The sequence below is a fragment of the Mesoplodon mirus genome (genome assembly GCF_964341445.2).
Source record: "Mesoplodon mirus genome assembly, chromosome: 4".
In the NCBI taxonomy this organism is placed as follows: domain Eukaryota; kingdom Metazoa; phylum Chordata; class Mammalia; order Artiodactyla; family Ziphiidae; genus Mesoplodon; species Mesoplodon mirus.
The window spans coordinates 110,422,239-110,436,242 of NC_138979.1; the positions used below are offsets into that span (position 1 = coordinate 110,422,239).

General features: G+C 47.6%; 1 protein-coding gene across 1 annotated transcript; it reads left to right on the plus strand.

Moving 5' to 3' along the window:
- Positions 1-5,678: 5,678 nt before the first annotated feature.
- On the plus strand, positions 5,679-11,032 carry ACTC1 (actin alpha cardiac muscle 1). Its single transcript, XM_082618444.1, has 7 exons — positions 5,679-5,809; positions 6,375-6,525; positions 7,718-8,042; positions 8,723-8,884; positions 9,014-9,205; positions 9,993-10,174; positions 10,697-11,032. Exons 2-7 carry the CDS (start codon positions 6,397-6,399, stop codon positions 10,838-10,840), a joined length of 1,134 nt encoding a protein of 377 aa, XP_082474570.1. The 5' UTR covers positions 5,679-5,809; positions 6,375-6,396; the 3' UTR covers positions 10,841-11,032.
- The last annotated feature ends 2,972 nt before the right edge of the window (positions 11,033-14,004 follow it).

Here is a 14,004-nt window from a genome sequence, read left to right on the forward strand (position 1 = left end):
GTGAGGGAAAGGTTATTTTAGGTCCCCAGTTATAAGTACCATGACATTAAGATGAAAATTAAAATGATACAATCCCTTATACAGTACCTTATATAGACAAAACGTGTTTTCATGAAGCAATATATTCTTGCATGGGGATGGAAGAAACCGGCAGACATATGCAAGACATCTTGGACTTTTGGATACTTGTACAGTGATCACCCCAATTTCAAATATTTTCTCCATGGTCCCCATGAGTTCCTTTTTATCTGTCTATCTATCTATCCATCCATCCTTTGTTTTCTCTCACAAAAGATGTATGGAAGCTTACAAAGATAGATGGACAAATAAAACTTAAAAGTGGAAGAAAAAGGAAAATGAAAAATAGATGTGGGTGTGCAAGATAGACGATAATGATTTGTAATTATGTTAACAATTGGGCCACGAGTGTAGTTTTCTAAGATTTTTCTTGGCCACTGCCAAAAGAAAAATCTGGTTTGTCACTAGATTCCGGATCTACGGGATCAAAACAAACCATTTACTTGGCAGAAGCCCTTTGTTCTTGGAACTAGAGCCAGACAGGAAATTCTTCTAAGAGGCTCATAAAGAAGACAGTATCCTGTGATGAACACCCATGACAACATCTTTGCAATAGAGGTGGTGACCTATTTCTTACACAACCCCCCCCATGTAGGCTGGTGACATCATATTAAAGAACAGGTCTGTAAAAATGGATTCTGCAGCTGGCAGTCAGTCCAGCTTCATCTAGAAGCTGACCATGTACACATATGAAGTCTCAGGATAGTGCATGGACCCAGTATGTACTTAATAAATGTAAGCAGTTAGTATTATTGCTACACACTGTTGCGTGTCAGATGTGTGCCTACTTTTGATGGGGAAGAGATGGGCTCCACACATGCAGCGGAGAGAACTTGGTGGGCAAGAGCATCTCTGAGCTCACAGCTCTCACCTCCCATGCACTGTGTGACCTCAAAATGCAGCCATGGGCTCCCCTGGTGGCGCAGTGGTTGAGAGTCTGCCTGCCGATGCAGGGGACACGGGTTCGTGCCCCGGTCCAGGAAGATCCCACATGCCGCGGAGCGGCTGGGCCCGTGAGCCATGGCCGCTGGGCCTGCGCGTCCGGAGCCTGTGCTCCGCAACGGGAGAGGCCACAGCAGTGAGAGGCCCGCGTATAGCAAAAAAAAAAAAAAAAATGCAGCCACGTTCAAGTTGGGTGATGCCACATTTGGGCTCTCTAGGGAAGACAGGCTTGCTCCAGGTAATGCTTGAAAAGCCGAAACTCCATAGTTACTGCCAGTATGGGGAGGAAGCCAAATCTGAGCTAAGTGGAATACCTTCCCAGCAGAAACCTGCCAGCTTCAGCGCTTTATTCTAGGAGGATTCAAACTCCTTTTAAGGAGTTAAAAAGATGAGAAGTCCTTTGCGATTTCCCAGGATAGAAGAGAGTGAAGATTTGGCTTTTCGCTCATTAGTCCTAGGTGACTCCAAGATCCAGATGGACCTCCCTTCTACATTCTGCTCCACTTCCCTCATCCTCCTCGTCTTGCCCTCTTTTCCTAAATCTCATTGAATGGTTCATCACAGTTGGTCCTATCATGTCAGAAGGCAGTGACTGCCAGAATCTGCCTAGAACAGAATTCATTTGGAGTTGAGATACCCTCCCCCTGGGTTAATCTCCTCGGTGGTTGCACGTAAAGCACAGGGCAGCATGTGGTGGAGATTAGGCATGCCTTGGTATTGAATTCTGAGCTCCAGGATGTGTGTGGGCCTGCATCCCTCACAGCCACGTCACTTTCTTCTTTTAATGAAAGCTGAAACCCAGCTCCTGCCAGAGGACAGTGGGAGTGAACAAATGTGTAGGAAAAGAAAATAGAAATGGTTAGGAAGGCTGGCTCCCCGAGCCCTGGTCTGGGCTAGAAACAGCCCACCCCCTCCTTCCTAGCCCATGGAATGCAGGAGGGGCTGCAAGAGAAGCCGGGAGGGCTCCTGGGGAGGTTCGGTATGTTTCTGGCTTCTCTGTAAATACTGGACACCTCCGAATAGAAGAACAGCTGAGAAAAGTGACTGCTAATCCCCCAGTGCCAGGAGGAGGCCTGCCTCTCCCTTCTAGATCCCAGCAGATGGTGGATGAAACAGGCTTCCCTCGAGGCAAGGGCAGCAGGAACTGTCCCACCTTCTGTTCCTTCAGCCAGCCCTGCACGTCTCCCTCATGGCCTGTCCCTGCCCAGAAGGGCCTCGCTGGCCCTCGAGAGCCTTGGAGACACGCCCCGGCTTTGGCTTTTGCCATCCAGCTGGGATGCTCAAGGTCAGCCAAGCTGGACTCGGGCCAGCGCTGGCAGCTTGGGCAGCCTTCAGCACAATTCCGCGGGCCTGGGGAAGAACAGCCAGGCAGTGTCGCCACGTTTCTCCCTCTGTGAATTACCTGGGGAAGAGGGGTGGTGACTTATTTAAAATGCACATGCACTCTTCCAGGATGAAACCTGGGAATCTGAATTGCTGTTAGAGGTAACTTGGCTGCAAGTGGTTCTAGCATTCTACTTGGGGAAACAGCAGCCCAAGTGGACTGGAAGGCATTTGGGGTGGTGGATAGGAACAGAGTGTAGTCTGGTGCCTGGATTTGAAGCCTTAACTCTTCCATTTGCTCAGCCGTGTGACCTTGAGCAAAGCAGGCACAACGGTTCCCTACCTCATAGGATACAAACCAGTCTTTCTCAAACTGCAGGGCACAGCCATTCTTGGGTTTTGAAATCAATTTAGTCACAATTCACATCAAAAAATGTAACTGGGAGGTTGGCTACACAGTAATGTGAATGTACTTAACGCTACTGAACTGTACAATTTTAGTTGGTTAAGGTGGTACATTTTATGTTATGTATATTTTACCAAAATTAAAAAAAAAGAAATGTCTAGACTGCACCACAGAAGGTTAAATCATTTTTATTTACGTAAGTAGACACGACAGAAGCCAATCTCAATTTTCAAATTAAATGGATCCCTGAAAAAATTGTGTCAAATGAAAATCAGTCATTGAATCTTATTTTCCATTGACTTATAATTTAAGTAAATATATAAAAACAGCATTTAGAGTTTTAAAACGTGGAAATTGAGCAGTACTGCAATGAACAAATATCAAACCATCATAGATCTTTAAGGGGAAAAAATACCATACCATACCAAAAAATACCATAAATATAGTGCATAAGAAAATATGTTTTGTTCTAAGTGGGAAAAAGTGAAATTGTTTCTAAACATTTTAAGGGTGAAGACTATTTCATGAAACTGGTCTCAGTATTCCAGTGACCTACCCACCCCTGCTCCTGGGCAGACTGATTCCTAGGTGGGTGGACTGGAATTGGCCTCCTGAGCCCTGGAAGTATTTACAAAGGATTCAGGGAATAACTGTGGTGTTCAGTGATCTGCTAGACTTTCCAGGAGTTCCCTTTACACATAAGGCAGTGAATGTGGGAATGTGCCACCAGTCACTCCCAAGGAGAAACTCTTTCTTTCACACAAGTGTTAATGCACTTCAGTCCTACTCTGCTTTAAAAATAATGAAATACTTCCTCAGGAAGCCTTTCTCTGAACCCTCGTCTGAATCCCTTTTTTTGTGACTATCCCAATGATTCCCTCCTTGTTCTTCCTAGTGTGTACCATAACTGTCCCTGACTTGTCTGTAGCTGCTCTGCAGTATGAGTCCTGCTCTGTTTTATTTCTGTCCTCCAGCGACTAGCACAGTTCTTGTGCCATAAATATTTGCTGAATCAATAAGTGAATGACATTGACCCAAATCTTCAAAAGTGAGAGCTATAGCTGCCCCCAAAACTATCATTATTACTGAATTGTAATAGTTACAATTTGCTTTGTGTCTTCTATGTGGTTTATATCACTTGTCTCTAATTATTACAATAACTAATAATTTCTGCCTGAAAAGAGTTACTGTGTCCTCTTTCAGAGGGGAAAATTGGGGCTTATGAAAGCGCAGTGACTTGCCCAAGAGCAAAATAGGTAGTAAGTGATAGAGGCGGGATTCAAACCTAGGGATGTTGGGCTGTAACACCAGTCCCATTTCTCCTTTGTTTTTTGGTTCTTCTGCGTCTGCCTGAGCCAAAACAGCTCTGCTCTTTGCATCCTGTCAACAGGCATTTTCACTGAAAAAGGCCTACCGTGTGGCAGAGGGTGATTCCAGCTGGCGTGACCCTCACCTGGCTCCATCACCCAGCCGCCCTCATACTTTCTCCTCCAGACCAACCCAAACATGGTTGGGGAGCTCAGCGGGGAGGGCCCAGCATTCCCCAGTCTGGACAAGTATCTAATCAGCAGGCCTCCTTAGCATATCAATCCAAGACCACTCCAGAGATGGATGCCTGGGGCCAGTTTCTATTTTTAACTGGTGTGAAGGGGAGGAAAAACACAAGCATTAAAAATCAAAGTGCCAGTCAAGAACTGAGAATACAGGGCAACCCAGGGCAAACCAGTGATCTGTGTCCTTCTTATGTCTCTGTTTCTTTCTCTTCTCCTTGATTCAAGTAATCCCTTTCTCCAAAGTCTCAAGATCCTCCACAAAGAAGCTGATGTCATTTATACCAATGCCTCTCACACTTCAACATACATATGACTCAACTGAGCATCTTGCTAAAATGCAGATTCTGATTCAGTAGTTCTGGGGTGGGGCCTGAGACTACTTTTCGAATTCATTCCTGGTTATGACCATACTGCGCATCCCGGTGCTATGTTCAGTCGGTTGAAGTTGCTGTTATCTTCTTGACAAGAACATTTCTCTTTCAGTCTTGTCTTTGGAATAAACGCTTTTGCCCCCAGTTTATGAATGTTCATCTCTCCACCAGCAAGTGGACAAGCAACCCTTGGCATTTGTTCCTTCATTCCCTTTGGCAGCAGGGGAGTCTTTCCTGGCCTAAAGACAGGAGTCTGAGTTTGAGCAAAGCCCTGGAATCATGGAGGAGAGCCCCCTGATGTCCCAGCTGGGGTAAACCTGCCCTCTCCTCCAGCAAGACTGGGCAGGCTCTCACAGCAGCTGTTTCCAGCCTCTTTCCCTGACCAGCCCCTGAGCCATGCATAAATTGGGGACCAAGTTGGCCTTGGTTAATCTCAGCTTTCTGCACAGCCCCAGCTCTCCGAGTTGTCATGCAGGTTGGTGGGGACTAAGCCAGGAGGGTGCCCTGTCCCAGGCACCCCTTTTCTGGCCACCCAAATGTGCTGCTGTGGTGCCCTTTGGGCCCATGAGGACCGCCAGGGCTCTGCTCCCCCAGCTCTCTGTCCGGGAAGATGAGAAACTGCCGTCACTCCCCTGCTGCCCTGGCCCAGCTGTCAGGACCCCTCAGCAGAGGGCGGGGTGCCAAGCCTTCCCCTTGCGTGTGGCTTGTTGTCTCTTAGGCCGGCGGGGCTTCGGCGGAGCCAGCCACAGCACACCCAGGGGGCACCTCCACCCAAGAAGGGGGAGGGGGCGGGCTGGCGTCACCCGGTCATCCCCTGCCCCCTACCCTTCACCGCCTGCCCCTCCCTAGCTCCCTATTTGGCCATCCCCCTGGTTGCCCCCTCCCCTTCCTTACATGGTCTGGGGGGCCCCCGGGCTGATCCTCTCCCCTGCCCTTGGCTCCATGAATGGCCTCGGCGCTCCTCAGTGGTGCGAAGGCGACCAAATAAGGCAAGGTGGCCGACCGGGCCCCCCACCCCTGCCCCCGGCAGCTCCAACTGACCCCGTCCATCAGCGCCCTATAAAGCCGCGCGCCCCGCGCGGGGCACCAGCGCCTACCACCGCCCGAGCAGCCGAGCCGAGCCCGCCCCGCGGACGGTGAGTCAGCGCCGCCCGCCCCGCGCCTGGAGCCGGTGCCCCGCGCCCCCGCCGCTCCATCACTTTTTTTCCCTTAAGACCAAACTTTTCATTTGGTTCTAACTTCTTTTGTCCTGGGTCTCGGTCTTCACTGGAGAGGGGCGCGTGGAGGGGTAGCCTTGGGCCCCAGTGGGGCTTTTGGGGTCTCTGCTGCCGTGTGCTTTTCCCTCCAGCTGGGGCTCGAGCATGGAGCGGGGGTGTGGATGGGCCCGAAGTGGCTTCCCGGTTCGTGAGAAGGAGAAAATGTAAAGGGCCGGGGAGGACGTGCTAAGGGGTGACCGTCCCTCTTGCACTGGGGCAGGGGAGGAGCCTCCTGGCCTGGGAGCCGGGGCGGTTCCTCACCCCTGCTCTGCAGCTTCTTCCCACCCTCGTTTTTCTGCCCGGAGGGGAAGGGAGACGGCAGCGTCCCCCGCCCCCCTCCCCTGCCCGGGGACCCCCATCTGCCCTGTCCCTTCCTCCGGGGACGCGGACGAGGCCAGCTCCGCAGGCACTCAACTTAGGCCGCCTTGCTCTCCTCCATCCGTAGACCCCACTGAAGCTGCGCCAAGATGTGCGACGATGAGGAGACCACCGCCCTGGTGTGCGACAACGGCTCCGGGCTGGTGAAGGCCGGCTTCGCGGGCGACGACGCGCCCCGCGCGGTCTTCCCTTCCATCGTGGGCCGCCCGCGCCACCAGGTAAACTTCCCGCCCCGCACAGCCTGCCCTCACCTGGAGCACTCCCCAGCCCCACTCCACACCCTTCCTGCCACCTCTTCAGCCCAGCAATCGAGGAAATGTCTCACCTGCCCCTCCTGATCCATGAACTCATTAGGTCAGATAGGAAACAGCTGGATTCGCTTCCAATCTGAGCCCAGACAAGCAATACTCACACCCTCCAGCATACCAGGAAACGTGCAGCACCGCCCCCCACCCCGGCTCCCCCAGTCCACTTCAGGGACACAGCTCTGCCAGGGGTCCAACTTCCTCCTGTGAAAAGGCAGCAGCTTCTCTTTGCCACTCCTGACCTGCATTTTTAGTCCTCAGTATCTTCTCTAGCTCTTACACATTTCACTTTACTCCTTGGCCTCCCTTTTCAGTCCTGTTCAAAACTCATAATAATACAACATATCCCAACCAACCGGGAGCCAAGCCACATTGCTCCCTCTTGTTCACAGCCAGTTTATAGGGCTCCCAAAATGTAATCCATCTGCTTCCTGGCTGTTGCATATTTAGAAGCCAGTCATGACAGAGGCAGTAAAGTGCCGTGGTGACAGTGATATACCACCTTGTTTATTAAAAGAAATGCCACGCTCTCTGGCTTTGCCTCAATGCCTGGCCAGACAGGCTGCCAGGGAGGAGAGTGGTATTCCTCAGTGTTGGTGGACCGTGGGTACTCCAGGGCAGCTCTAGGAAGGTTGGCTTTCCCAGACAGGATGGTAATAGCATATCAGTCCATCTTTTTATGTTTACTTGATGAATGTCAAAATCTTTTCTTAGGAGAAATACAGTGTGTCATTAATTCAGTCATTCCACAATGTAGTCATTTATATTCCAGTTGACATATGTGATGAGCTTAATAATTTAATGAAGGCATTGTGGTATTTTTAAAATGAGGTGAGGCTCTGCTTCTTCGGTGAAATAGCTTCATTTCTCCCCATCCCTAGTTATATTCTAAACAATAGAATTATACCTCTTGGGGGTGGGATGGGGAGAAGGTACAAGATTAACTTTAAATGATATTTCTGAATTGGGTAAATTCCTATTGTGTATTATTTCTCACATTCATAAGGTGTCACTTGACTTGGGCAGTTAGATAGAAATTAATAAGGCGTTGATTATATTCCTGACACGGTGGAAGCTTGATTTTCTCATTACTTTCTTCTTATAGGGAGTCATGGTGGGTATGGGTCAGAAGGATTCCTACGTAGGTGATGAGGCCCAGAGCAAGCGAGGTATCCTGACTCTCAAGTACCCCATTGAGCACGGCATCATCACCAACTGGGATGACATGGAGAAGATCTGGCACCATACCTTCTACAATGAGCTCCGTGTGGCCCCTGAGGAACACCCCACTCTGCTCACTGAGGCCCCACTGAACCCCAAGGCCAACCGTGAGAAGATGACCCAGATCATGTTTGAGACCTTCAATGTCCCTGCCATGTATGTGGCCATCCAGGCGGTGCTGTCCCTGTATGCCTCTGGCCGTACCACAGGTGTGTTGGGATTGTGAGATAGTCCCTGATTAATTACATTCCCAAGTCTTCGACCTTGCTGGGAATCAGTTTCCCCAGTGAGAAAGGAATGATCCCTTTCCTCGCGCTCCCGGGAAGGTGTCTCTGCTAAGGGAGAGGGGTAACAGTAATACCCTGAGGTTGGTTTCAGAGCACACTTATTTCTAAGAACTGAAAGAATACAGAGTTAGATCCTCCCCTTGCCTAAAGTATGTGATGTCACATATTGAGGCTTTGCACAAACTATCAACCTGGAATGCAGCAGTCATTGGTGTATGTTGACACCATCACAGCCCCTGGGCAAACATCCCTACAGGGTCTGAGTCAAAAAAAGAGAAGAACATGTGTAAGTTAGATGAGAGGAAAGAAAAACACGCCTGGTTGCTTGCATAAGGTGCTAATAGCTGGTAAGAGGGATGGTCATTTGAAAGTGTCCTGGGAAAGTTTTTCTACTACAATATTTAAAAGGATGAACTGTTGCTGGCTTCAGATTTGGCATCCATTACGCTCATTTTTATTCTTCATGTGTAAGGGATCTAATTTTATCTGGATCTTTGCCCAGCGCTAGTATCTCTTAGCCAGGATTGGAAGTAGGCTTTGACATGGCTAAAGCAGTGGTGTCCTCAGAGATTTACCTTGTTCTTGTCTATTTTCTCTGACAGGCATTGTTCTGGACTCTGGGGATGGCGTAACCCACAACGTCCCCATCTACGAGGGCTATGCTTTGCCCCATGCCATCATGCGTCTGGATCTAGCTGGTCGGGATCTCACTGACTACCTCATGAAGATCCTCACTGAGCGCGGCTACTCCTTTGTCACCACCGGTGAGTGTGTGTGTATCTCATCTGCCATAGTATGTGTCTGTTTTTTTCCCTCCCCCAGCGAACCCACCTACCTCCTCAAGGCTGACTTCATCTTTCAGAGCTTAACTGTGACACCCTTTACTTCTGCAGCTGAACGTGAAATTGTTCGCGATATTAAGGAGAAGTTGTGCTATGTCGCTCTGGATTTTGAGAATGAGATGGCTACGGCTGCTTCTTCCTCCTCCCTGGAGAAGAGCTATGAACTGCCTGACGGCCAAGTCATCACTATTGGCAATGAACGCTTCCGCTGCCCTGAGACGCTCTTCCAGCCCTCCTTCATTGGTGAGTTGTAGGGTCTGGTGCAGAAACACCGCTTGGTGGCTCCCAGGGTAAAAGCTATTATAATCGACAATGATTAAGAGGCCCTTGTGTTCAAAGAAGTCATAGCTTGGAGTCCCACACAGTTCAGCCTCAGGTCCCGATGGCTTCTTACAGGGATGGCCATCACTGCTCTGGAGCAATGATATGATAAAGGATGACACACTGGCTTCATCTCAAAATAAGGAATGAGACAGAGTAGTAACTGAATAATCCATATCTGCAAGGAAGAGATGATGACTCAAGAGTGCTGCCTTATTCTGATATGTTCCATCGCCAAGTAGCTAGACATTACTTTCATCACTTATTATTAAGTGTAACAACAATCCAACTCATAGGAATAACTGGACATTTGTATGTCACCAAACATCTTTCCTAAGGAGTGATTTCCAAGAGGAAGCTTGTCAGGATCTTATTTTAGTCCATAAATAAGAATTGCATTAATTTACCGTAAATGTGTGTCTCATCCTTTCCTAATACGTCTCCATAATCTGATGGGTACAGCAAGTGTTCCCTTCAAACAGGTGCTAAACACAGTTGCATGTTTCTTGGCAGTCTGTTGTGGATTTACTGTCTGCACTTTTAAGACAGCTGTTCCCCAAAACCCTGCAATGTATCTTATAGAAGAACATATGTTTCAGAGACAAATGGTGACAGTTTACCAACAGAGAGGGGTACTATTCTCTTCCCTCTACCCTGGCCCCCTGGCCTGAGTGCACTGTGATTTTTCTTTTTTTACACTTGTTCCTAGGTATGGAATCTGCTGGCATCCATGAAACAACTTACAACAGCATCATGAAATGTGACATTGATATTCGCAAGGACCTGTATGCCAACAATGTCTTATCTGGAGGTACCACCATGTACCCTGGTATTGCTGATCGCATGCAAAAGGAAATCACTGCCCTGGCTCCCAGCACCATGAAGATCAAGGTAAAGAACCTCTGTGACTGGGGGAAGCAAGGCAGGTCTCCGTATTCCAAGCAGAATTCCTAACTCCTTTCCCCTCACCGCTTAGCTTCCCGTTTCCCATAAACTTTAGCTTTTCTAACACTTTTTCTGATTTTTCTAGCACTTTTCCCAAGATAGGAGACTTGGAAACACTTTCAAGCAGTGGATAAAAATAAATCTTTGAAGGAAAAAAATATCTAAATCTTTGAACACATTTTAAAAGACCCCAGCTTTCGGGCTAGCCTCCACCATGCATGTAGCTTATTGCCACATTATATTCTGTTTCAGAGAAGTGGGGAAGTTCTATTTTATGGCGACTTTGATCATGGAAATGATGAAATAGAGGAAATGTATTAAACTTGACTCAGCCATATTCATTTGTGGGAATGAAGTATCACATTACAGTGAATTGATCACCAATATATTTTCTGTGAATCTCCTCAACATGTGCTCAGTTGCTTGGAACTTCAGAGTTCACTGGTGGTTTTTGTTTTCATTCTGCAGATTATTGCTCCCCCTGAGCGTAAGTACTCTGTCTGGATTGGGGGCTCCATCCTGGCCTCCCTGTCCACCTTCCAGCAGATGTGGATTAGCAAGCAAGAGTATGATGAGGCAGGACCATCCATTGTCCACCGCAAATGCTTCTAAGGTGCCTTCTCTCTTAGTCTACCTTATGTTCAGGACGACAGTATGATGCTTCTTGGAGTCTTCTGAACCACCCTCCCTCATCTCTCATCAATCATTGTACAGTTTGTTTACACACGTGCAATTTATTTGTGCTTCTAATATTTATTGCTTTATAAATAAACCAGACCAGGACTTGCAACCTACAAAAACAAACCTCTCTTACTTCTTTTTGGGGTTTGGGGTTTGGGGTAGGAGTAGGATGGGGCCAATGTTTGTATACTCAGTCTGTGAACTAGTATATTGGCGGCCTTGACACCAGGAGCATTGTAATATCACAGCACCACAAAGTTCATCAGATGAACTAGTGTGACTTTTAGCTGGGAGTTACAATATTAAATTTTGATTTTACCCTTTGGGACAGAATCATGAAGATATTTCATATCTGAAAAGCGGGTTAGGTTTAGCTCCACATAAGCGAGAAACAGGATTGGAGAACACAATTCTCTAAGATTAGTTTCTATGATGACACTGAAAATTGTTGTTTTAGCACACGTTCCAGTTGTTTTTGTGACTTTGCAGAAACCACGTAGACATTGGTAATGAGAAAGTCAAAGATTATTTTAAACAGATTAGTTTAAATTCTCAATTCTCGGTCTCTTCAGTTATCTTCCTGAGGGCCCTGCATGTTAACGGTGAAACACAGAGGCCAGCTGACAGATAAGCCCAGCCATGTCCCATTCCAAATATTCCCTAAATAAATCAAGACCACTGGGCATGTTCAAAACAAATGTGAGGAAACAGGCACCAGATACCTTTGCCTAATCAGTGACTAACTTCTGGGACAGCTGTCTTCAGTTTCTTCAGTTCTTTGAAATCCTGGGATCTTGGGTCGAATGGAGTGAAGTCTATAAAATCCTGAGGAGTTAAGGGGAGCAGAAAGCCATAATATTCCCTTTACACTGTGCTGGGCTCTTTGCAAAGTATGCTGGGGATAGTGCTGCATCCAAAAGACTCTATTGTGCTCTGTCCTTGAGGGGTTCACACACACACTACTCATAAACTCATAAACTAATATTTATTAGTTCCTAGGAACTAATAGGTAGTGAAGAAATTTCGAGTCTTTTAGGCGTAAAATAGCAAAAGTTATAGCAAAAGCCTATATTCAACTTGAGGTCTTCCAGGCTCATAATAAAAGGAATCTCTCCTTCAGGCAGAACTTGGCTGTTGCTATGGCAACCAAGCTCACACTAGGAAGATAGGGGGAAAAGCTCTTGGGGAGAATGCAAAAGTATACCTCTGGTATCCTCATGCTAGAAGATGTTCCTTGCAGTTCACTCATCAGCTCTGCATGCAATAGATGTAAGCAAGATTGACTAGGAGGATAAAGAACTTCCACGTAAGCGTAGCTGAGTCCTCGTGATTCTGGGCCCTCTCTCCTGCCCGGGAAAGCCAGCCAAGTCAGGTGAGATGGAAGCAGGGGTGGTCTGCGCACGTCCCTCAGCAGCTTTGCTGATTGTTCTGCATTGTTTTACTGCAGCTTCCATGGGCATCAGGGTTGGGGAGGGGAGGCAGAGAGAAACCAGACCCAAGGGAAGATTACAGTAAAGCTGAACTAAAATGTGGCATTAATAGTAGATGAGAAGTGGACTCTGGAGTCAAGGGTAACAAGAAATTCAGTCAACAGGTTTAGTGTTGAACACAGAAATTTGATTTGAAGAACTCTGGAAATACTCCTGGCTGGTGACATCTTATAGGGTAGGATATGATGCAGCAGGCCACGTGTGGGAAATTTAAAAGCAAACCTGCCTTAGGCCAAATATTGAAATTTTCCCAAGACATCTTTAACTGTAGGATCTACCCTTTGGACTTCTTTTCCAGTGCCTTCCACCCAATGGTGGCTACCTGCAACAGTCTTCCTACTCCTCATATCTTTTTTTTTTTTTTTTTTTTAACTTGCCTGTCCTTTACATGCATTCCTCAAGAGCAGACTATGCTAATTAAGATATTAGTTACCTAATCTATGTTCCTGGGGAAAAGTTAGAACTTATTTTCCCACTAGAGAGCATACTCATAATTTAACAATAATTTTCCTGTCTATGTATAGTTTTTTATACTAACCTGAAGGACTGATGTTGCATGGGCTTTCAGTCAAAAAGATCCTAGAGGGCTTCCCTGGTGGCGCAGTGGTTGAGAATCCGCCTGCCGATGCAGGGGACACGGGTTTGTACCCCGGTCCGGGAGGATCCCGCATGCCGCGGAGCAGCTGGGCCCGTGGGCCATGGCCGCTGAGCCTGTGCGTCCGGAGCCTGTACTCCGCAACGGGAGAGGCCACAACAGTGAGAGGCCCGCATATCACACACACAAAAAAAAGATCCTAGAGAGCAAATCCTAGTTCTTCCATTGACTAGTTGAGTGGACCTTAAGTAAATTAATTACTTAGCCTCTCTGAACCTCAGTACAGAGGGGCTAAGTAAAATCGTGGTCCGAGAGTTGTGAGAATGTGATGATATCATGCATTTAAGACACTAAGCACAGGGGCACAGCACAACGGCATTTGTGCTCCAGATAAACAAGGAGAAAGTTTACTTTCCTTCCCTCCCCCTTTCTTCCTTTCTAGCATGGACTTTGGAGGCTGGGTTGGGTGGGTAGAGGGGGAGGTGAGCTGTAAATATCTCTTCACAATGCAGTGGTGATTCTATAGATCCTGAGTTTTTCTTGAGCCAAAGAATCAGAATAGGACAAATGAAGGACTAGAAAGCACAGGACGGAGAAAACCGTTAAAGCAGATTCGTATAAGGAAGTGAAGGAAGGCAAAGAGGAAACCAAGTCTCTTCCCTGGAGACTTGGAAGACAAATTAAAGAGAGATGTGGCCTGGGCAGGAGGAGCAGAGGCTGTGTGTGTGTGTGTGTGTGCGCGCACACGCGTGCACACATACATGCAGGTGTGTGTGCTCCACACAGAACACAGGTGAAAGCAATCAACAGAGAGCCAGGCTGTTGGCTGTGTGAAGAGGATTTCCTTTCTGTTCTTCTGTACTCTTCAACTCCCAGCACCCTCCTCACCCCTTCTTCTCATCCTCGTTCAAGAGCCTGGTTTCCCACTCTTTACTTTGCATCTATAGAATCAGCATAGAGGGACAAACAGATGCACAACTGTTTCACGAAAAGTTGACCTGAGAGAATTT